Raw genomic sequence first — 25345 nt, 5'->3', positions numbered from 1 at the left:
TTCTCCATTCACAGAGCTCTGGCCGGGGCCCGGCCTGCTGACAGCGTTGCGGAGCACAGCACTGTTTCCACCACTGTCCAGCTGGCAAGACCATGACTCATCTGCAGAGCGCTTCGTCATCTCAGAGGCCAAGGCTGGGCTGCTCCTCCCTGAACTACCAAGTCCTCAATCTCCTCTTTGAAGCCAGGATTCTGCCTTCCCCTTGTAAGCCTGCACAGCTGCGCACAGCTACTGTATACCCGGGGAAAAAACCTAAAATAATCAAGCCACAACACTGACTGACTGAAAGTGGGAAGAAATCCACTGTCTCCAATATAAAAGGTTCAACTACTAGAAGTTAGGTGCACGGGCTTGCCGCACCCGGGAAGTCCAGCGGGCTGAGTGAACTCTCGTTAGAAAGGTGACGTGCAACCTGCCTGCAGGAGCAAGTCTGTGGCAAGGCAGAGAGGACTGGCCCCCGGAATCCCGAGGCTGGAATGCTGGCAGGCGGCCACCTTGCTGCCCTCTGCCTTTGTCCTCCGGACGCCCACTTCCTGTCTTTCATCCCTCACGAGGCAGAAGCCTGCGGCCCCCCGCCTGGCAGACCTCCTGCCTCCCAGTTCCAATGCGTCTCCTCTCCCTAAAAGGCTTCCCACTCCTCTGTCTTCCTGGGGTCTAGTGAGAACCCTAGGACTCAGTGGGCGCTGGAGGAAGCCCAGGGGCTCCCCTATTTCAGGACCCCTCAGAGCTTCTGTTCGCCTGCGAACCAGTGGCAGGTTTTACAGATTCCACCCAACAGGGAACCGACTTTTTGGAACTTAAGAATTTTGACTAGGCAGAATCCAAATGAAAGAAACCATAACTAAGCCTTCCACGTGAATCTTCAATAACTCAAATATCTAAGAGCTCTACATCACAGCAAAGGGATCACTGCTAAAGAGCACCGCATGAAGTTAGAATTTCCACAAAGGACTGTAGGACACTGAGATAAAGCGCCTGCTAACTAACTGCTGGCTCTAAGTAGTGAGACTTCCGAACTGCACTTGGCGCTGCTTTCAGCTGTCAGGGATACATTTGGCCCAGTGCTGGCCTGTGTCCCTCAGGAGCACCGGGCTTCACCTGTACCAATGGTATAGGAAAAAAGAGCACTTATAACCCTGCTTTCAACCTTCTCTTGGCCAGGCACACCCAGCCCTGTGAATCAGCATTCCCAACCACGCCTTTGCCATTTACAGCTAAGCCCAGATTCGAGCACAGAAAGCTAGGACTGCAGCTCTGTGCTGTGCCGCTGAGTAACCTCGTGGGGGGATGCTCGCCACCCCACTTTCCCCACACATCAAGCAAGTTGAAGCAAGGCCTGCGTTAGACCACAAGGGTAGGGATCAGGATGTTCGGTTCTGTGGAAGGAGCACCCAGTGACTAACACAGTTTAAGTGAAACATGACTGAATTACCTCAAATGGATGGCAAAGGGCTTTGAATTCCAAGGAAAAGGTTGGGGAGGAAAGAGAATATGGCTTGCCACAGTCAAAAGAAGGAGTGGGAAAAATACTGTCCTGGGAGAGGCTCCATACACGAGAACCTGGATTCCGAACATGAAGAAGTTAAGAGCCTTGCAAGTAGAAAGCAGTCTGTAAATTGCATAGGAATAGAAATAATTTCTGGATTAAAAAAAACCAAAAAACCCCCTCTTACCTGGCTTATCCCTCTGAGAAGAAGGGAGGGCCCGAGTTTTACTACTAGATTTGCGGCTCTTCAGTACAAACTCCTGTAGCGAGGTTGACACCTGTCTTAGGAGCCCTTGTTCTTGATTTCAGTGACGGAAATTGCCAAAAAAATGGGGTTGAGTGAAGGAAGGAGGTTGTCCAGGCCAGTATGCACTGGAAGACCAGAAGCAGAATGGGCTGGTTTCCTCCTGAGCCTGTGCTGTCTGACCTGTCTCTGTGGAGAAGAATTACACAGTTGACATTCACGTATGTACAAAACTGCTACATTCCGAGGCTCTGACATAAATGTTAGGCTTTACAAAACACAAATGTCTACATACAACACTGGATCTGGTCAGCAGTAATGTGAGAGCTGTTATGCAGACTCGGCAGATTCTATTTTTAACGCTTTATTGGCAAAACTCCCTTCCCTCCATTCTTACAGACAACTAGTCTTTTGTTTTTCTTGTGGGTAACATAACTTACCTGCTTAACCAAGGCCTGTGTTGGCATGTTACAAAGGCAATTCAGATAGTAGCCTACCGCCCCCCAGCCCCCTGCAAAGCCCCCCCCAGTTTCAGTTTGAACTGTTCCTACACAGGGAGCTGTGCAGCTGTCTTATTCAGAAAAGGCATAAGTGGTAATAATAGTAATGGAACGTGCTAGGCTTTGGATAAACTTTGCTGCCATATCTCCATTAGCTCAAATTAGAAAGAAGAAAGTTACTGTGAAAAAGTGAGAGTTCCAACATGCAGACTCTTTGGGGGAAGAAGATCCCCAGACCAGGGAGGGAGGGAGGAAGGGGGTCCATGATGGAACTTTGTCAACATGCCTTGCCTAATGCAAGAAACTTCTTAGATACAAAACCCCAAAACTCAGTATCTGAGAAACCAGGAAAAATAAGACCAGGACGTAAGTATACAAAGCAGGGGAGAGAGGGAGGCTGTAGGAGAAACTGAGAGCATGTGCTTTAACTGCACACCCCACCTTCAACCTCACCCCGTTAGAAGAGCCTGACACTTCCAGAACCGGGCAAATTCTAGCGTGTCTCCTGTGTTTAATTTAAAACAAAAGGAACATTTGCAGTTACTCTGCCAAAGTTTCAAGGGCTCTGAAGACTACAACTGGAATCCAAATTACATTCAGGAGTCCTGTATGGGTATTTTCCCCCAAAACCTGCGCAAAAGCAATGACAAAAATTTACATTCTGTCTGGAATTTAGTTTTGTAATGAAAAGTTAGAAAAATTAAAATGACAAACTGCCAGGATATTATTTTTATCTATTATTGGCACTTGCCATTAATCAGAGTCATTCTGGAATATTCCCCCCACCTCCTGCTCTGCTCCCTGTTTAAGTAGCCATTAGCATCCTTGAGGGCTAAGAAAGAAGTACAGCTGCTCAGAAGAGAGTACACGGGTGTACTTCTGGTCTTCACTAAACCCAGAGGCTGTTTTGAGTTCTGTGGACAGCAGAAGCCTCCGTTCTCTGACGTTTGTAGGCTGAACCAGAGCTGCAGGGGACCCCGTCTGGAGACAGACAGGGGCTTCCTGAAGTCAGTCTCCTGAACAGGCAGAGCAGGTAGGAGGGGACGGGAGCTCCATTTGGTACCAACAACCAAAAGTGAAGATGAGGTAACAAAGGCTAGAAAGGAGTCATTTATTAAAAAAAACAAAAAACCAACAAAACAACAGAAAACATACAGCCTTCAGCAGGATCTGAAGACATGACGGAGGAGTGCACCATGCTGACCTCCACGTGCACCACCTGTGAGTGCCACCCACCTCGACCTCCAGCCACGGGGCCCACAACGCCCCAGTTTATACACAGGTCACCTGCTTAAGGGAGAGCCCGGGAAACATGGGCCCTTCTCCGACCCTGCTCTCAGGTGGGCAGGCCAATTCCCGGCTTCTCTCTGCCTCCAAACAACAGGCAATTTCCCCTAAAGCTGTGGACACCACTCCCACTAGTCACTGCTGGGACACTGGGTCTCCAGCCAAGGCCACAGCACACGCGCGGATTTAAGGGTCATAGCAGCTCATTCTTGCCACAATTCCTGGAACGTAGGGCCCGTCTCCGGGGGTGTTTGATATTTGTCCCCAATACCCAGTTGTCACAACAGGTTAAACCAAGACTATAATCACAACAGCAAGGACAGGATCGTGTTGCTTTTTTCCTTTTTTTTTTCTTAAAGGAGTGCGGGCATGGAAAATACAGCACACCAATGAAACAAAATGCCAAAAAAAAATACAAAAAAATAGAAAATAGAAAAATGTATTTACAAGTAGTACATTACTATGATCAGAAAGCACAAAGACACCTGCTGCTATAATACATGCACTGGTTCAAGAAGAAACTATCAAAAACCCTGCAAAGGAGAAGCCTGTAAAAACGAAAAAAGGGCCAAAAAGTTTTAACTTTTCATCCCTAATTTGCTACACTGATCAAAACCAAATGAGCATCCCCTAAAGTCCATGATATCAGTACAAATACTATACTGTTTTTTAACTGCACGTTCACTTGTGGAGGGAAAGATAGCCGCTTATCCATATACAAGGAAGCCAGAGTGAACTGCTCTACATGCTAAAAATTACAGCAAGCCCCTGTCTGCTATACAGCATGATCTTAGCAGGTTTTAATTTTTGTTTATTCATATATATCCATGTGCATGTGTGTGTATGTATGTATAAAAACCGTGCCCTCGTTCACTGCCAACACAACATCTGGGTGGACATGAACTCATTACAACAAATTCTTATGTGTATGTTGTAAGAAGTCACTCAGTGTCTGTGGATTTAATAAGTCACTTCACACCACAGAAAATATTTAATAAATCCAAAAAACGGAAAGAAGAATATAATGACAGAAGAGTTTCTGTCTCAGTTCTCGGAAACTGAGTCCCCCATAGAAACTGGTCCCAAAAGTTCTTGAGGGTTCACTGAAGAAACCAGTTTGCTAATGTTTTTCATCCTTTTAGTGTTCAAAGGTACAGAACGACTCCTTGCCCTTGTCAGTTTAAACAGTCACATCTCCATCCCCCAAAGGTTAACAGTCTGGTGCAGATCCATAAAAACGGGGGAGGGAGGAGCGCTGGGGAAGGCCTGTCACTTCAGGAGGGGCTCCACCTCTCCAACGGCAGGAAGAGCAGGAACCACGCAGGCTCCAGGACCTCGCTCCTGCAAATGCATAATCTGGTCACATGGCAGTCCTTAGACAGGTACATCTCCGAGTACCAGGCCAGCTCTGAGAGGAAACAAAACCACGCGTGGACAGAAAAGGACTGAGAGGCCATTCTGGTCGCCCTCTGTGATCCATCATACTTCCAGGAATCGGGAGCTGCTGGACTTGGAGTGGAATGGCTCAGACCACATCCGCCGTAGGTCACCCTGGGAAAGAAGGAACTTCACTAAGTCACAGATTTCAACTCGAGGCATACATACCTACAAGTCCTTTCTGACTCCTGATCTCAGATCAGATTGCTTCTGTGGAGAATCAAAGAACATTCAAATCTTACTCATTGAAAAGTAACCCCTCATTCTTTGAAGAACTCCTAGAAGGGCTCTTAGGCCCCTTGAGCGGGTAAGGGCTTTTACCAACTCCGTCCTGGTGGCAGTTTTATCACTTATGATTCAGATGATCTAGGCCAGATAATTAACCTCTGTGCCTGTTTCGTCATCTGTAAAATGTGAATGATAATATAAATCTTGTAAATCAGATAATGCCCTTAATTTTTACAACGCATTTCTTAATTATTTCCAAACTTTAATGCAGAGTATTAAAGGGCTATTAGGTGGCAACAGGGTGCTGTTTTTTAAGAGAAGCAGAAAGTCTCTGTAGCAGGGCTTTAGGGATTTCAGTTAATAAATCCATGACCAGGTGGTAAGGGGTCTACTCATTAGTATTGTCAGCCAATGGCTGTAAGAACCTGGAAGAGGTTGCTAGTATCAGGTTAGCAAAAACAAGCAAGCAAACAAACAAAATCCTCCCCAAACAACAAAAACAAACAGATCCCACTCTCAAGATCAAGAGCGTAGGGTCTTAAGCAGAACCACCTCCAGCAAGGAGAATACATACCCAAGTCCAGGGTCAATGCCATGTTATTGCTTTCACTGGTTTATAACTGCCTCTCTCACCTTTAAATAGGCCATCGTGAGGAGTGGCAATAAGGTAAATGGCACCAAATAGAGAAGGGCGGGCTGGGCTGCTCGGTGAATTCGAGACGCCACAGTAGCAGTAAGCAGACCTGCGGGGAGAGAGAAACATTCGTGAATAACTCCAAGGGGACAGCCCCGAGAGAGGAGAGCCGCTGTTACCTGGCTGCTTCTTGGCACAGTCCTGAGATTGTACAGCTGTAATGTGACACATTCCATCCAATGGTGGGGAGTGAAATGCCCAGCTTGAGCAGGTAAAGAAACAGGGAGCAGCAAAGCTTTTAAAAGCGTAGAATTCCAAGGACCTGTGAGTAGCCCAAGTCCCACTCCGTGCCCAGGTCCCTGGTTCCAGGCCTCATTTCAGCCCTGAGTGTGCCTGGCCTCCCTCTGTCTCCTGTGGTATATGATGATAGACTTGGAGGCAGAAGACCTGGGTTCAAGTTTCAACTCTGCTGCTCATGACAGCCATATAACCTTGGCTAAGGCCTTTCACGTCTTGAGCCTCAGCCTCCGCATCCATCTAATGGGGATACCACAGTTGCCCTGCCCCCCTCAGAGCCAGTGGAGTGGAGTGGCAATGAACCCACGCCTATGAGAGCACCGTGGACTATGAAGTGCTTCTTCAGTAGGAGGCACAGTGTCAAGAAAGGTGCTCCTTTCCGTTCACTGTCGTAGCTGCTGGAGTACAGACAGGTTACTAGCCCAATTACAACCGTCTCTTCCTGTCTGCCCGAAACGGAGCTGGCTAGAGAAAAGCTGGCCGAGGGAGAGTCCGAGGTCAGAGGTGATGGAAATGTTAGAGCAGATGAAGGGAAGTATCTGTCTAATAAAGCAGGAAATAAACATGACATTCATTAAACTCAAGCCAAAGATTTAATTAAGCACACACACACTGCTCCACAATCATCAGTGTGGTAGGTCTTCTCAACTTTGAGGCCTGACCACACTTTTCCTGCAATGTTCTTCAAACATATTATTGGATAGGGAACTAGGCTGCTGGCCAACACATAGAGCATCTTTCATCTCGTGGATCAGTTTTTTTTTCCTTTGTGGTTGTTTATAACAGCAACCAGAGTCACTGCTTTCCTTTCATCTGGCATCTGCAGCTAGAAGACCTGATTTAATTCCAGGGGTTGGAGGACAGCCAGAGAGGGGACTGCATGCAGTCTCTCTGGTTCTCTTACCTACGAAGTATCCAATAAGGGTGCAGTGAAAGTAGGAAACCTTCTGCATGCGTCCGGAGATGTTGGCGGGTCCAGAGGCACTGCAGGAGTCACTGTTGGCTTGCTTTTTGTAGTTGTCGTAACGAAGGACAAAGCACAACAGGAGTCCAGGCATCACGATGTCTCCAATGCCCAACATAGAGAAGTGACTGCCAGTGGAGCTGGAACATAGTGTCACATGTCAGGGGTGCCGCCTTCTACAACCCCATTTCTCCTCCTGCGCAAAGTCTGTTCACTTTCTAAGAAGTCAAAGAATTTATCTGAACGGTAGATGGCAATCTCTATGGGCTTAACAACACTAGTTTTTAAGAGTTCAGAGATTAAGAGCCACAGGAGTACTGGCGACTGAGGTCTTCAGCCCCACCCTCAGCGCTTCGGGAGAGCACTGCATAAGTGACTGCTGGAGCCATCTGCTTGAGCGCTGCCGCCTCTAGAAATGTCAAGCATCTCACTATGTGTCACACATTCACTGCTAAGACTTCAAATAAGCACCTACTACTACCAGACATGGGAGATTAAAGCAGCACATTAATTTTTCCAAGATTATAGTTCCAGGAACTGTATAATTTTAGCATTAAGACATTTTTACAAATGTCTTAGAAGTAAAAAAGATCCAGATTCTCCCGTTAATTCCCTCTAGCCAACTTTAAACTATGGTAACAGCGGTAACATAGGGTTGTTTGATGACATTATTCAATATTCAAAAGCTGCACCTGTATCACTTAATGATCAGTCTTTGCAAGTTAAGTCAGTATTCCTGTCCTCATTTGTAAAATGGAGATGACTCACAACCCTTTTCCAGTCCAGCATCAGAATGCTGATGACAAAGACAAACTGGGGAACAGAGGGGCAGAGGAAGGCAGTGCCCTCACCGTCATGAGATGAGGCCGACACACCAGTCTTACCTGGGGAAGACCAGTTTTCCAGGCAGAGACAGGCGAGGAACGTCGCGCCCAACATTGGGCCCCAGGTGGAGCTTCCGGGATAGAACGTCAAGGGGATTGTCAGCCGGCTGTGTGGCCACCTTCACCATGACGTTGCTATTAAAGATGTAGGCAGAGAAAAACACCTGCCGAGGGGAGAGTCACCTTTACCAGAGGGAGCTGGAAGCACCCCGATCTCAGCACCAGCCCTCTTTGTTCTTAAGAGCAGAGTCTCAGTACTGCATCATCTTTTTAGACTGCATGCTTTGAGGAGAAAGAAAATCTTTGCTCCTGTGTGTACGTGCAGATTTTTTCTCTCCACACCCACAGAAGAAGCCCTTACAGCAGAGCTAGCTGCCAGTGCTCCAGGGCAGAGAACCTTGCCTGCCTGCTCCCTTTTCCACCCCGAGAGTCACACGTGTACTCTATTGTAACAAGTCTCGACAAACACAGGCATGGAAAGCTGCCTGCTCACCTTTTAACAGGTACAGTGCAGGCCGGGAGTGGTCTCAGACAGGAGGTACTCTGGCCAGCAGACTTTGGATATTTAGAGTTAAAAATTTTCCGGAGTGAATGTTCCAATTAAACACAAAGGAGAGCAGCAGCTTTGGGGAAACAGACACTCACCCAAAAGACATCGTAGATTAAAAGCCCTGAGAGAAGCAGGCAGGAGACCTTGAGGCTGGGCAGGCGGACGAAGGCGATCATAGCGACACAGAGACCCATGGCCAGGGCTGGGGAGGAGACAGCAGTCAGTGTGGAGCACAGGCTCAGCTTCTCTCCACAAGCTATTCAGCTCATAAACCTAACAGAGTTTGTAACTCCCTCAAAAAATCAGGCAGCCCTAAACCCCAGTCTAAGATGTTTACACCCTACTAGTGCAAAGTGCCCACCGTTAGCCCACTGTGACCTGGCTCGTATTTGGGGAAATCCCTTTTCTCATGCTATAGATGGTGCTCAACTATCTAAGACTCAGGGGACTGTTCTGCATGCTAAAGCTCTAAGCCAAGCTCAGTTCCGGCCTCCCAGCTCTCATCTCCTGCCTCCCCCATTACTTCAGATGCATCGCCCTTGCTCCTTTAAAGCCAATGCACACCCTAGATCACATCTTTTTCACTTACTTAAGGACACTGTTCCAGCCACTCATTTTATGCTCATCCTCCCCACCTGGGTCTAAACTAAACACGACAACTCAGAACTGCTCAATGACAGGATTCTCCATGACTCCACACAATGTCATTCTAACCCTAATCTTCCAAACAAGAAACTCTGGGTTCCTTTTCATCTTATCGTAACCTTCATCACGCACACTCAGGCTGCAACCACTTTGGGGTGCTCCTCTTTACTGTCACGGCACACCTTGGTCATGATTCCCATACTTCCTAGTGTGATGTGTGTATCCTTTCCCATTTTCTGTCTCTCTCCCCCACTTACTCTTCACTGCCATTGTCAAAAATCAGTTCACATCATTCCCTGCCTTAAATCACGAGGTCCCCTACTCTCTGATGGATCAAGTCCGACTGTAAAGGTGTAACTCACACGGAACGGCGCTGCACCACACGGGCTTGGTCTCAAGCCTCTTCTTTTGCTCATAGGCCTCCACCTACTCCTTCTCTCTAAGTTGAGCGATAACCTCTTTCCAATCATGCCAACCAAGTCTCCCCACCGTAGTCCAAGTCCATGTTTGAAGAGGCAGCATGCATCCCATCTGACTACTTCAGAGAGGGTTCTTAATACAAGCATGTTGAATGAGAATCACTCCCACCCCCAACTGAACAGTGCCACCAGCCATGTCACATCCCTGAAACACACGCTCAACTATTCATCCAGTTTGCCTCTCTTTTTCTTCATTCATCAGCTTTTGCAAACATACCACACCACTTACTGGTCAAATTCTTTCAAGTCTTCCCAAATTTAAAAGATTAATTTGTAAGATGAAACTGAGTAGATAAAAAAGTTAATAGATTTAGTTCAAAAAACTCTGAAGTACTTTCTTAATATTAATGCTTCTTGGCATAACTCTGAAAACATACTTCATGCCTTGCCCTTTAAAATAACTACATTTATCATTCTGTTTTCAGAAGAACATATTTCAGAATGTTACAGACATGTGCTAGAAAGCTATCTTTTCTGTTAATAGAAGAAAACAAGTCAAACACACATCAAATACCAATCTGAGAAACAAACAACTAAAAAGCTCAAAGACTCTCTCCGATTTTTGTTTTTGTTTTTTTTTGAGGGAAAACTAAGCTTGGTCACAAGGGCAATTTAACTAGTGTAAACTGGTAAGAGATCCTTGGACAAGCAGATATTGGGAAGTAGCAACAATGACAGAAAACGATATAAAAGTTTACAAGTTAGGGCCAGTAAGGGTTTGGGGAGCCTCCCTGAACACTCAAAGACAGCACCACCTTAGCTGAGCCGTCCTCAGAGCTGCAGGGACACAGTGCCTGGAGAGGAGAGGAGCCCCTCAGACCCGGCACTGCCTCCAAAGAGCTCTGTTCCAAGGTCTGGATTAGCCTCGTGGTTGCTTGGAATGGGTAACAGGAAAAAGTGTGATCCATACCCATAATCTCTGTTTTCCAAACTCCTCCCTTAAAAAAATTCTTTAGATAGTGTTACAAACAGTATAAAATTGACTTCTGTGTTTCAGCTTCCTTCCCTTCTGAAACACCAAGAAAGGAAAAGGTGAAAAGACTTTGTGGGGCAGAGCAGTTAGATAAAATTTCGTAAGATGAGTAAAGCAAACTATGAAAATAAGAGAATTAATAAGGACTGAATGAAAAAAGAGGTGGAGATGGTTACAGGGTCTTAAATAAAGAAAAGTCTAACAATGTCTTAAGGGAGAGAACAGAAGAATAATGGCAGACTTTGAGAAATGTCCTTCTCTCAAAACAACTATCAAGATGTTTTGATAGTAAGTATGAAATATACACAGGAGTTCTGTGACTGTGGTTAGTCACTTCTCAGAACCTGTTTCCTCTTCTGTAAAATAAGAACAATAATAGTACCTACTTCAAAGAGCTGTATTCAGGATTACATGAGAAAGTCCATGTAAAACACCCAGCAGAGTGCCCAATGTATAAAAAGCACTCAATAAATGTTAGCTATTAGTACCTTTATAAAATGATATAGACATGTATTTATATTATTACACAAAAGTCTCTACCATATAGAACATATTATATGACATACATTATATATTCCACATATTTATATATAATATGGATATTATATTACAGTATAATTCCATTTATATTAAGAAAGTATAGTCTACACAAAATTTTGTATTCCAATTTTCACAGTAGCATTATTCACAATAGCCAAAAAAGTGGAAACAACTGATGAATGGATAAATAAAATTGATGCATCTATACAATTAAACAGTATCTGGCCATAAAAAGGAATGGAGTACTGATACAAGTTACAACATGGATGAACCTTGAAAACATTATGCTGAGTGAAAGAAGGCAGAAACAAAAGGTCATATGTAATTTTATTTATGCAAAATGTCCACAAGAGGCAAATTCAGAGACAGAAAGTGGATTAGTGGATGCCCGGGGCTGGGGTGGGGGAACGGGGAAGTGACTGCTACTGGGTGTGGGTTTTGGAGGGTGGGTGTGAAGATGCTCTAAAACTGATTGTAGGGGACTTCCCTGGTGGTGCAGAGGATAAGACTCCGTGTTCCCAATGTAGGGGGCCCGGGTTTAATCCCTGGTCAGGGAACTATATCCCACATGCATGACGCAACTAAGAGTTCACATGCCACAACTAAGGCGCCAGTGAGCCACAACTAAGACCCAGTGCAACCGAAATAAATTTAAAAAACAAACAAACAAAAAAACAAACCGGGACTTCCCTGGGGGCACAGTGGTTAAGAAGCCACCTGCCAATGCACGGGACATGGGTTCAAGCCCTGGTCCAGGAAGATCCCACATGCCGCGGAGCAACTAAGCCCGTGTGTCACAACCACTGAGCCTGTGCTCTAGAGCCCATGAGCCACAACTACTGAGCCCACGTGCCACAACTACTGAAGCCCGCGTGCCTAGAGCCTGTGTTCTGCAACAAGAGAAGCCACTGCAATGAGAAGCCTGCGCACTGCAATGAAGAGTAGCCCCCGCTCAGCAATGAAGAGTAGCCCCCGCTCAGCAACGAAGACCAGCCCCCGCTCAGCAATGAAGACCCAATGCAGCCAAAAAAAAAAAAAATTAAAAAACAAAAAAACAAAAACTGATTGTAGTGTTGGTTGTACAACTCTGCAAATATACTAAAAACCACCGAATTGTACACTTTATTTTTTTTAATAAGTTAAACTAATTAATTAATTTTGGCTGCACTGGGTCTTCATTGCTGCGTGAAGGCTTTTTCAAGTTGCAGCAAGCGGGAGCTACTCTTCGTTGTGGTGCGCAGGCTTCTCACTGCGGTGGCTTCTCTTTGTTGCAGAGCACGGCCTCTAGGCACATGGGCTTCAGTAGCTGTGACTCGCGGGCTCTAGAGCACAGGCTCAGTAGTTGTGGCGCACGGGCTTCGTTGCTCCATGACATGTGGGATCTTCCCGGACCAGGGCTCGAACCCAAGTCCCTTGCATTGGCAGGTGGATTCTTAACCACTGCGCCACCAGGGAAGTCCCCCGAATTGTACACTTTAAATAGGTAAATTGTATGGTATGTGAATTACATCCCAAAAAAGCTGTTATTAAAAAAGATCTTAAGAATGTAGGTAAAAATAATAAAAAATTTGATACAAAACACCATCTTTGGACACCTAATTTTCATGGTAATCAGAGGTACCACTACTAAAACACAGAAAGTAGAGGAAGAGAGGACAAATTTAACCATAAATGATACTAAAATTTCAACTCGTCGCACAGTAGTTACTTACCATCCATGAGAAGCCAATGGCCAGTGAGAACCCAGATGAGGACGAGCATGACAGACAGAGAGAACGATAGTAATTCAGCAGCAGTGAAACGCCCACAACAACCAAAGGAAATCCTGGAAAATACACAACATTTATTGGACTAATGGACAATAAATTATATTCAATAATCAAACTCTCCTTTGGTTCTTCATGATCAGAATTTGTGACGGTCAGATTAAAATAGTAGGAAATACCTAGATACCCAGAAATCCAAAATACCCAAATCTCTTTGGAAAAAACTACAGGAAATTCAAAGGAATTATACTTCTGCACCCATTAGATAATGTACTTTTTATCCCAAATTATCAACATGGGTATTGAGAAGTTTAAAGTGATAATATCAATCTTTAGAAAATCTACATGGAGGGGAAATTTTAATTCTTATGAGGAAAGCAAAATGAAGAAAGTCAACAATTCAATTCATTAAGCAAAGATGAATAAAATTAAGATGGTACATCTATTTGGTTATCACTAATTCCTGGGAAAATCAGCTGCCCCAAGTGACTGAATTCCTAAGTGCATACAGCATTCTCCATTAGCACAGCATTTTGTTTCCATGGAGCAACGGCTTTAGGAGTTAAGGTGTGAACACTGGTATTAAACCTAAGTGGCTAGTATATATTCTAGGTCATCAAAGACGAAAGGCAAAGAATGTTTGAGTCAAGCACTATTTTCATATTCCATTAACTAGTAAAGGAATGAAAATGTTGCTTCAAAAGAAAATTCATCTTTCAATATAATCAAAGCAAGGAAGCATATTACAGTGACTCTGACTTTCTAAGATTTGTTTATATTTCCTCTGCTATGAAAAGGTGCAAAAAGAAGTACTATCTTACAGTTAAAAAAAAAATCAAACATCTCACTTTCCAGTCTTCTGGCATTTGTGTGCTTCAGTCAATACCAAAAATTTAGACCCCTAATATTGCTATCAAGTATGAGACAAAAACATACATATACAAGTTTACAATTTAGAGGAAAACTCCAAGTCCTTACTTGTTCTGAGGTGAACAGGGTCTTGTTAAATATTGGCACATCGGGAGAAGAAGAAAAGCAAAAGCTATCGTTGCAAGAACTAGAGAAAGAAAACGTATGGTTAATTTTTTTGTTGTTTATTATTTTACTAAGCATAAGAAAAATGGCATGACTTATGGAAACAATCATTGCCCAGAATACTTTTCTCGACAAGTGCATACAATAGTATTAATTAACTAGAGAAGAAAAGTATCTTTCTTTAGCACCGCACAGACAACCTCTTAAAAAAAGATTACCTGATTTGAAGTAGGGGTAGCATTGGTAGGTTTTCTCTTTCTCACCTATCTCAACATGAAATGATAAACAGCGGGCCAGGGTATGATCTAACAAGTCTAGCATTTTGATGTTTCACACATGTCCATCATTGCTCAGCTTGAAAACTGATCAGATAGCTGACAGTCGAATTACTGTGATTAGCTATGAGTGTTTCTATCTGCAGAAACATGGGTAGAGGTTGCCAATGACTACTCTGCCAAACTGGACTTTCTGGTAACCTATCAGACAAGGAGCCACAGCCAAAGCAATTCTGCTCTGGTGCCACAAAGCTCATGAGTTTTCAACCCCTGGTCTTGCATTCAGATTGGGTTGGCAGGTCTGAACTGATGATACAGGTATCAAGTATCTCGCAGGACTGAACTGAAGATACAGGTATCAAGTGGTTCAAGGAGGAGTGGGGGGAGAAAAAGCCAGACTTATGAAGAAAAACTTGCACGGTGCAGTGTATAAATCTTAATTTTTGAATGATGATTTTTAAAAAGGTTTAAAAATTTCCTTTCAGCTTAATGTTAAGATTAGATAGAGGAACTCATTTACCTGCTGTACATATTGTAAAAACTACTTGAACTGAGTCAAAGAAGAAGAACATTACTAGGAGAGAGACAGATGCTCCAATTGGAAGGAACAGGGCCTGGGTAGAGTCAATAGTTTGGATACCTGAAAGAGAAAAAGGGACAAAGCAACAACTTACCTAATAGACACTGTACCCATGTACTTCAGATACATTAACTCATAAAATGCAGACAGTTATAGGGATTAGTATATAAAATATAGATTATCTAGGCCCTTGGATTCTCTCCTTCCCAGTGAGACTATGAGCTCCTTGCTGTCCTCATAGTGCCTTTATTATAGTAGATGCCCAAGAAATTCTTGTTGAATTGACTTACTACCACCTGGTGCTAACCATCTGGATGATAGGGTGCCAAAACAAACAAACAAACAAACAACAAACAAGAACATTAAGAGGTAGTAAAAATTCATTTTAGTCAATTTGAGTACATCTGTGGTCCTGCATATATAGGTTTGGTAAAAGAGGTGGTTTAAACCCCCTGACTAAAATAATTTCTCATCATCTATGGATTTAATGTACTCATGTTCATTCTTCCCCATTGTTGCTAATAGTTGAGGACTGACTTTGGTGGGGGAGGGGGGGAGAACAAGATATATCTGGAAACAGTAAATCAAAAACATTTCTTTGTGGGAACATTTTAAAGAGTAAATAGGAGATAAATGGGGGAACCAGAAGCTCTTGGGATAGAGCAGGATTTAGCACAGTGGTTCTCAAGTCTTGGCTGCTCATTAGAATCACCTGGACAGCTTTAAAAAAATCACAGTGCCCGGGCCCAACCCCAGAGCCAACTAAACTGAAATCTCAAGGGGTTAGTAGGTCCAGGAAAAACCCCCCACAAGATTTTATTTTGGGGGCTTCCCTGGTGGCACAGTGGTTAAGAATCCACCTGCCAGTGCAGGGGACATGGGTTCAAGCCCTGGTCCGGGAAGATCCCACATGCCGCGGAGCAACTAAGCCCGTGCACCACAACTACTGAGCCTGCGCTCTAGAGCCTGTGAGCCACAACTACTGAGCCCATGTGCCACTACTGAAGCCTGCGCCCCTAGGGCCCGTGCTTCCCAACAAGAGAAGCCACCGCAATGAGAGGCCTGCGCACCGAAACGAAGAGTAGTCCCTGCTTGCCACAGCTAGAGAAAGCCTGCACGCAGCAACGAAGACCCAATGCAGCCAAAAATAAATAAATTAGTTAAAAACAAAAACTGCTCATCAGTATTCAAATTTACCTGTCCTCAAGAAAGCTATTTAGGGATTTTTGTGAAATCAATATTAAATATTTCTACAAAACAAAATTGATTCTTATTGGCTAGGTAGATGAGTCAAATAATTCACTAAGGAATAGGGCAATTCAATTTCAGAAGAGTGAGCCATGTGTCAAGACAAACAGAAATGATCTGGAGAAGAGTCTGATCTGAACTGCAGTCAAACCCATTCATCTTGGCCCATGGATAGGTTTTTTTTTTTGTGGGGGGGGCGCATATCTTAAAGTATCTTATGGGCATTTGTAAGGCAAAACTCTATGAAATCTCTAACTAAATTTCATCTAAATAGTTTTTTTTTATTTGATTGCTCTACAGTAGTTCCAAGAACTACTTGAGGAAGCTAGATTTCAGGTGCCTTTCACAACAGAAAATAATGGTTTCTCCAATAAATGATTATTTGTTATATAAGAAACAAATCTTTTAAAAAAATCTATAAATCTGAAAACACACACCCACACTGCCCCCCTTCTGTAAAACAAAGCATCATATAGTCTACAGATTAATTATACTGGTTTAAAATATGAGAAGAAAAAAATCAAATGACTGGCTAGAACAAAGACTTTACTAAGGCAGGCATATGAGAAGTATTTGTTTATAATCAATCTAAATTTTAAAAGTTCAGTCTGCAATTAAAATGGGAAACAGAATACAAAGAACCTTTCTAGAATATTAGATAGAATGCACAGATTTTTGTTTTTTGAAAGCACAGATTTTAAACCAGTAAGTATTAGACATTATTTCCATTAGTTTTATAGAAGGACTACCCAAGAGAGTTTATCAAACAGCAATGTCACAGGCCAAGTGAAGCTCCTTTAGTTGCTGACAATATGTTACCAAAAATAATGTACACAACTTTAATACTGCACTTCCTAAAGGTCTGGAAATAATGGTCCTGAAGGGGAAGGAGCTAATTAATTAGAAATTTTAGCCAAACTCCAGTGACAAAACAAAACAGAGCAAAAGCAAAACAGAGCAGCCATAATTGGGCGGACTTACTCAACTGCAGTGGCATTATCTTTAAAGGCAAAATCAACGTAAGAAATAGGCATGATGATGGAATTAAAAATTATGTACAGAGACATTATTTTTTGTGTTTAGTGAACAGGCTGCAGAGCAATACACCAATGTAGTACTGATAACTGTTTATGAAAGTTACTGATTTTGCACCTCCATGAGAGAAGCCAGGGATTTTTTTTTTTTTAAACTCATTTCCAGAGCTTATGGGGTTTGCAGTCTAGGTGGGGAGATTAAGATGTGTTTCTCTATTAATGAAGAGAATTCTAACTGTACATCTCTATCAGTCTTCACAGTTCAAATAAATTATAGGGGAAGCCTAGTAAAGAACTTCAAGATATCAGATAACTGGAGGTGGGGGGGATTGGTTTTTTTTTTTTAAACCCTCTTAATGCTAATTAGATGAAGGACTGGTGTACCAGAAGGGGAAAATTTCTATATAGGTTTCCTGGGGCAGATTCAGGGATAAGACAGGAGTTAGAACAAGGTTAGGGAAAATCAGAGAGGACTTGGAAGGAACTCCCTCCCCTCCACTTTCTAACCGTTTTTACCATAAAACATAAAACACATACAGAAAAGTACATGAAACAAAGATGTAGAGTTCAGTGAATCATCACATGGCTAATACCACCCAGGTCAAGAAAGAGAACCTTGCCGAGGTCAAAAATCTTTCTTGTGTTCCTCCCAATCACTGCTCTTTCTCTTTCCCCCAAAGGGAACTACTATTATATCCTGGCTTTTACGGTACTTTTTATTTGCTTTATGTTTTCTACCAAGCATGCATCCTAAAATACTAATATTTATTTTGCCTGTTTTCTGAACTTACTATATACATTGAATTATGTAGTATGTATTTTTTTGTCTGGCTTCTTTCACTCAACATTGTTAGAAACATCCACGCTGTTATACGTAGCCGTAGTTCACTAATTTTCATGTCTTCTTCACAAATTCCTTGATTCGTATTTTGGGAGTAGGCAACTGCAACTTTTAAAATGATCTCTATCTACTCTTTCTCCTTCATTAATTAGTTCATAACACTTGGTAAAATCTTAACACTAAAGTCATACCCTCCTTTTCTTAGAACTCCCCCCAATTCTTCTTCATTGTTAATCTTCATTGTTAAGCATTTCAATCTCCTCAGCACCTACATCTCATGTTTCTGTTCATTTTTCTGGCTATTATTATTTCTTTGATTTTTGATGACTGCATCCCGTTTTCCATGCCACCCCTTCAAACTGGAATGATACCATATTCCATAATCAAGTACTGGCCTTCTCTGCAATGGTCATTTCTTTCATTATGTTTTTCCTGATTATGGGGAAGTGGACTGCATTCTGTCCTGGTCTGTGCTTATCCTTTTTGGTATCCATGGCCCAGATTAGGCACTGAAGAAATACTTCTGTTGAGGATAATTTTAGCACAACACAGGAGGTAGGTTTAAGGAAATTACCATTAAACAACCACCAACTACTCTTTAGATGCTGATTAACAATGAGAAATACAAAACTGATGTTACCAGGTAAATTCCTTCCACTGCATGGACTGACTTAACCATTTATTTAACCATTTATTTATTTGAGGATAAAATGGTACTTAGATACATACTATTGATTTCTTTTAGGTTTATGTGATGCAATGCACAACAGATTTGTAACCTGTTTTAAGTACATCACTTGTATATATGCTATATAACACAGGAATTTAAAGGAGTTTTAAGTGTATGTAGTGATTTGGTTTAAACTATTGATAGAAGGTAAGCTGCTATGTAATAATTTAACCCTAAAATTGGATACTGACACTGGGTTTTACCTGGTTCCTGTGAAGTTACTGGTATGGTATTTTACTTAATATAAGGATCTGTGTCATAAGTTTTTGTGTGTGTGTGTGTGTGTGTGTGTGTGTGTGTGTGTCATAAGTTTAAGAAAAGGCTCATTATATTTAAATGATTCTACTTACTGTATTTGTCATGCCCACTTTACATTGCTGGGGACAATGAAACACATTTAACTCAGTGAAAATTGGGCAAGTATAATTTAGTTGATGGGATATTATAATAACTAGAGAAAATGAAATAGATATTAAGTGATCTCTTTTCAATTTAGTTTCTAAGATCCCCCATCAATATTCTATTAAACTTTATATTAGATCTCCAGTCTTTCCTCCCTATTAGGCGGTGACCTTGATTTGTCCTACAAGTCACGCTTATTCTCCTCCTCTGTTACCTGTATTATATGCTCTTCCCACCTGGAGGAACTTCTCCAGCAATCCAAGTTCACTGTTGCATGTCAAATTCACTTTCTCCAGGAGAGTCCCTTTCTAATTTGACACTCTGTTGCTCACTTAGGCTTGCCTTTCTCTTTATTCTCTTTGTACATGGATGTCAAAATGACTTCCCTCTCTGGTGCTTACCCTGATCTATTGATAGTAGATGCTTGTTCAGAAGGATTCTGAGGCTATCGTAAGGGTCCATGAGAAAAAGTACCTGCTCTAGGTATAGTGTGGAAAGTGGTATTTGCTCTGTCTTAGCACTTTATTAACACCTCGGGAAGTATTTTGGCCACACTGCCTACGTGATGGCTTGAGTACCAGCTCTTGTACTTTCGCATCTTTCAAAATATCTAATAAATGCCAAGCGCATGGCAGGTACCCAATATCAATCTCTTAGTATTATCAACTCAAGTCTTCTTACTTCCAATTCAGTTCTCTTTCTATAATAAGCATTACCAATTTTCCAGTACAATTTACATACCATAAAATTTACCCAGTTTAAGTGTGTAATTCAATACTTTTTTTTGTAAGTTTACCAAGTGTGAAACCATCACTATAATCTAGTTTTAGAATATCTTCATCACCTCAAGAAGATCCCTCATGCCAGTTTACTGTTAATTCTCCTTCCCATCCCTTGCCCCAAGCAACCACGAATCTGTTTTCTGTCTCTATATAGTTGTGTTTTTGGAACTTTCATATAAATGGACTCAAACAATATGTAGTTTTTCTATCTGGCTTTTTTAACTTAATTTTTTAAAAAATTAATTTATTTTTGGTTCCATTGGGTCTTCGCTGCTGTGTGCGGGCTTTCTCTAGTTGCGGCGTGCGGGCTTCTCATTGTGGTGGCTTTTCATTTCGGAGCATGGGCTCTAGGCGCACAGGCTTCAGTAGTTGTTGCTCATGGGCTTAGTTGCCCCACGGCACGTGGGATCTTCCCGGACCAGGGCTCGAACCTGTGTCCCCTGCGTTGGCAGCCGGATTCTTAACCACTGCCCCACCAGGGAAGCCCTTAACAGTGTTTTGAGGTTCATCTATGTTGGAGCATATTTCAGTAATTAACTTTTTTTTTTTTTTTTTTTTTTGCAGTACGCGGGCCTCTCACTGTTGTGGCCTCTCCCGTTGCGGAGCGCAGGCTCCAGACGCGCAGGCTCAGCGGCCATGGCTCACGGGCCCAGCCGCTCCGCGGCATGTGGGATCTTCCCGGACCGGGGCACGAACCCGTGTCCCCTGCATCGGCAGGCGGACTCTCAACCACTGCGCCACCAGGGAAGCCCAGTAATTAACTTTTTTTAATGCTGAACAGTATTCCATTGTATGGACATATCATATTTTGTTTATCCATTAACTAGTTTATTGATCTTTGAGTTGCTTCTACTTTTTGGCTATGATGAATAATGCTGCTGAATACTTGCCGTATAGCACACTTCTGTTTTTTCAAAGCAAATATTCTTTAAAATCTTAAGTATCAGAAAAGATACAACAGTTTTACAAGTACTTCAAGTAGCTATCTTTAAGAATCACTAAGTGAATTTATGATCAACACCTACAAAGTTATCAACCTCACCAAAGGATTTAAATGAAGTTATAAGCAGGCAGATACCCATCTATCCCGCTCGTCTTTAAGAAAATAAAGAGGGCTTCCCTGGTGGCGCAGTGGTTGAGAGTCCGCCTGCCGATGCAGGGAACACGGGTTCGTGCCCCGGCCCGGGAAGATCCCACGTGCCGCGGAGCAGCTGGGCCCGTGAGCCATGGCCGCTGAGCCTGAGCGTCCGGAGCTTGTGCTCCGCAACAGGAGAGGCCACAACAGTGAGAGGCCCGTGTACCGCAAAAAAAAAAAAAAAAAAAAAAGTTTTTGGGCTTCCCTGGTGGCGCAGTGGTTGAGAGTCCGCCTGCCGATGCGGGAAACACGGGTTTGTGCCCCGGTCCAAGAGGATCCCACGTGCCGCGGAGCGGCTGGGCCTGTGGGCCATGGCCACAGGGCCTGCGCATCCAGGGCCTGTGCTCCGTGGCGGGAGGGGCCGCAGCAGTGAGAGGCCCACGTACCGCAAAAAAGTAAAAATAATAAATAAATAAATAAATAAATAAATAAATACATAAAATCTTAAGTATCAGAAAAGATACAATAGTTTTACAAGTACTTCAGGTAGCTATCTTTAAGAATCACTAAATGAATTTATGATCAACACCTACAAAATTATCAACCTCACCAAAGGATTTAAATGAAGTTATAAGCAGGCGGATACCCATCTATACTGCTCGTCTTTAAGAAAATAAAGAGGGCTTCCCTGGTGGCGCAGTGGTTGGGAATCTGCCTGCCAATGCAGGGGACACGGGTTCAAGCCCTGGTCCAGGAAGATCCCACATGCCGCGGAGCACCTAAGCCCGTGTGCCACAACTACTGAAGCCCGCGTGACTAGAGCCCACACTCTGCAACAAGAGAAGGCACCACAATGAGAAGCCCGCGCACCGCAACAAAGAGTAGCCCCCGCTCGCCACAACTAGAGAAAGCCCGCACACAGCAACGAAGACCCAACGCAGCCAAAAAAAATAAATAAAGTAAAATAAATAAATTTATTTAAAAAAAGAAAATAAAGAATCTTGGCAGCAAGCTTTTAGGCATGAATTAAAAGCAGTACACAAGAAATCCGTAGTTCAGGTTCAGAACATAAGACTTCAACAAATTATACCATACAGATTTAATTTTATTATTGTACCAAACATAATCCTTGAACCCAGTAAATTATCTACTGGGGTTATAGAAAGAATCAAATTAAGACAACGACATGTAGAAAGCTAACTGTCATAAAATGCCTTACTATTATTGGTGCTGTTGCCATTGAAAGACCCAGAAGAACTGTTACTGTCCTTCTCCTTATCTTGATTTTCAAAGTCCATATTAAGGGACCTGTGGGAAAAAATTGTATAGGTAAGTTTTAGTTTTACTTAAGCAGACCAGAAAAGTCAGTAATGAGACATACTTTTAAATGCTAAAGCATTAGGAAAGAAAGGAAGATCTCTTTTGAACAGCTCTGCAAAACACTTCTTGATGCCACATTTAAAAAATCTACATTCCTTACAGTGTCAGTTCAAGAGTTTTTCTGACTGCAGGTAAAAGCATTCCATTGTGGCTGAATATTCCAGCCGTATTTCTGTGCACATCTTTAATTACTTCCTTATGCTAAATACCTAGAAGGAGAAATATTGGGTCAAAAGGCAAGCACAATTTTGAGACTTTTACATACCACACAACTGCTTCCAAAAAGGGTGGACCAATTCACTCTCTGAGAACAGTGTATAAGAGCACTTGTTTCTCTACACCTTGCCAGCTCTCATTCAACAATATGGATTTGAGTTTTTGCAGTATCTGGGAATATCCAAGGTATTGGAGAGACAATAAATAGTGAGTAAAATAGGCTCTCATGGATTTTACATTCGAAGAGGGGGGAGACTGACAATAAACAAGAAAAATAAGTTAAATACAGGGTATGCTAATGGTAAGAGCTAAGGAGAAAAGGCAGGAAATGGAGAGGGTAGATCTGAAATTTTAAACAGGGTAGGCAAGGGAAGGCCACACTGGTGTGATTTCTGAGTCAAGACCTGAAGGAAGCAGACACAGTCAATCTGGGGGACTAAAAATGGTCTCTGTCCTAATTTAGAAATCTTTAACTATTAAACAATTTTATGTACCTGAGCTTGCCCATTTCTCTTTTTGTGAACTAACTGTTCAAGTCCTTAGCTCATCTTCTACTACTGAGTTCCTTTAAAGTGTTTGTGCGTCCAAAAGAACTTCCTGTGATGGTGGAAATGTTCTGTACCTGCACTGACCTATTTGGTAGATATTAGCCACGTGAACACTTGAAATGTGGGAGCACAACTGAGGAACTGAATTCTACATTTTATTTCATTTTAATTAATTTAAATTTAAATAATTGGAGAGCTAAAACTATAAAACTTTAGACAAAATCTTTGTGACCTTGGATTTGGCAGTGGATTCTTACATATGACACCAAACACACAAGTGAAAATTTGATAAACTGGACTTCATCAAAATTAAAACCTTGTGTGCTGCAAAGAACACTTTCAAAAAAATGAAAACACAACCCCAAAGGATGGGAGAAAATACGTGCTATTATGTGTCTGATAAGGGCCTTACATTTAGAATACAGAAAGAACTCCTCCAATTCAATAATAAAAAGACAACCCAATTAAAAAGTGGGCAGACTCTGAATAAATACTTCTCCAAAGAAGATAAGCAAATGGCCAATGAGCACATGAAAAGTTCTTTTTTTGTTTTTTACACATATATACATGCACATGAAATATTTTTATTGTTGTTAGTTTTACAAAAACAGGGTCATATTATTCACATTTTCTGCATCTTGCTTTCCCTTTTTTTTTGAATTTTATTTATTTTTTTATACAGCAGGCTCTTATTAGTCATCCATTTTATACACATCAGTGTATACATGTCAATCCCAATCTCCCAATTCATCACACCACCACCCACACCCCCTGCTGCTTTCCCCCCTTGGTGTCCATACGTTTGTTCTCTACATCTGTGTCTCTATTTCTGCCCTGCAAACCAATTCATCTGTACCATTTTTCTAGGTTCCACATATATGTGTTAATAGACGATATTTGTTTTTCTCTTTCTGACTTAATTCACTCTGTATGACAGTCTCCAGATTCATCTACATCTCTACAAATGACCCAATTTCGTTCCTTTTTATACCCGAGTAATATTCCGTTGTATATATGTACCACATTTTCTTTATCCATTTGTCTGTCGATGGGCATTTAGGTTGCTTCCATGACCTGGCTATTGTAAATACTGCTGCAGTGAACATTGGGGTGCATGCATCTTTGTGAATTATGGTTTTCTCTGGGTATATGCCCAGTAGTGGGATTGCTGGGTCGTATGGTAATTCTGTTTTTAGTTTTTTAAGGAACCTCCACACTGTTCTCCATGATTTACATTTCTCTAATAATTAGTGATGTTGAGCAGCTTTTCATGTGCTTCTTGGCCAGCTGTATGTCCTCTCTTTGGAGAAATGTCTATTTAAGGTCTTCTGCCCATTTTTGGATTGGGTTGTTTGTTTTTTTAATATTGAGCTGCATGAGCTGTTTATATATTTTGGAGATTAATCCTTTATCCATTGATTCATTTGCAAATATTTTTTCCCATTCTGAGGGTTGTCTTTGTCCTGTTTGTAGTTTCCTTTGCTTTGCAAAAGGTTTTAAGTTTCATTAGGTCCCATTTGTTTATTTTTGTTTTTATTTCCATTACTCTAGGAAATGGATCAAAAAACATCTTGCTGTGATTTATGTCAAAGAGTGTTCTTCCTATGTTTTCCTCTAAGAGTTTTATAGTGTCTGGTCTTACATTTAGGTCTCTAATCCATTTTGAGTTTATTTTTGTGTATGGTGTTAGGAAGTGTTCTAATTTCATTCTTTTACATGTAGCTGTCCAGTTTTCTCAGCACCACTTATTGAAGAGACTGCCTTTTCTCCATTGTATATCCTTTCCTCCTTTGTCACAGATTAGTTGACCATAGGTGCGTGGGTTTATCTCTGGGCTTTCTATCCTGTTCCACTGATCTACATTTCTGTTTTTGTGCCAGTACCATATTGTCTTGATTACTGTAGCTTTGTAGTATAGTCTGAAGTCAGGGAGTCTGATTCCTCCAGCTCTGATTTTTTTCCCTCAAGACTGCTTTGGCTATTTGAGGTCTTTTGTGTCTCCATACAAATTTTAAGATTTTTTTGTCCTAGTTCTGTAAAAAATGCCGTTGGCAATTTGATAGGGATTGCACTGAATCTGTAGATTGCTTGGGGTAGTACAGTCATTTTCACAATATTGATTATTCCAATCCGAGAACATGGTATATCTCTACATCTGTTGGTATCATCTTTAATTCCTTTCAACAGTGTCTTATAGTTTTCTGCATACAGGTCTTTTGTCTCCCTAGGTAGGTTTATTCCTAGGTATTTTATTCTTTTTGTTGCAATGGTAAATGGGAGTGTTT

At 42.1% G+C, this 25345-nt stretch overlaps 1 protein-coding gene across 4 annotated transcripts in view; it reads right to left on the bottom strand.

Annotated features, from left to right (window-relative positions):
- Nucleotides 1–4485: 4485 nt before the first annotated feature.
- SPPL3 (signal peptide peptidase like 3) overlaps nt 4486–25345 on the bottom strand; it is a 118909-nt gene continuing 98049 nt past the window's right edge. Inside the window, exons 3-11 of one of the 4 annotated variants that reach the window (XM_024120762.2) lie at nt 22136–22224; nt 14745–14864; nt 13893–13971; nt 12861–12973; nt 8607–8713; nt 7962–8125; nt 7018–7217; nt 5816–5925; nt 4486–5068 (exon numbers count right to left, since the gene is read on the bottom strand). In XM_024120762.2, coding sequence (XP_023976530.1) covers nt 4997–5068; nt 5816–5925; nt 7018–7217; nt 7962–8125; nt 8607–8713; nt 12861–12973; nt 13893–13971; nt 14745–14864; nt 22136–22224 — 1054 coding nt within the window. In that variant the 3' untranslated portion in view covers nt 4486–4996. Of the gene's footprint in view, nt 5069–5756; nt 6657–7017; nt 7218–7961; nt 8126–8606; nt 8714–12860; nt 12974–13892; nt 13972–14744; nt 14865–22135; nt 22225–25345 lie in introns of those variants that run through there. The other 3 variants (XM_055080404.1, XR_003677219.2, XM_028480302.2) reach the window with 3 other exon arrangements.

This window comes from Physeter macrocephalus, chromosome 19, assembly GCF_002837175.3.
Source record: "Physeter macrocephalus isolate SW-GA chromosome 19, ASM283717v5, whole genome shotgun sequence".
NCBI lineage: Eukaryota > Metazoa > Chordata > Mammalia > Artiodactyla > Physeteridae > Physeter > Physeter macrocephalus.
The sequence above is the reverse complement of the archived record's forward strand: the minus strand, read 5'-3'. Positions and strand labels throughout refer to the sequence as shown.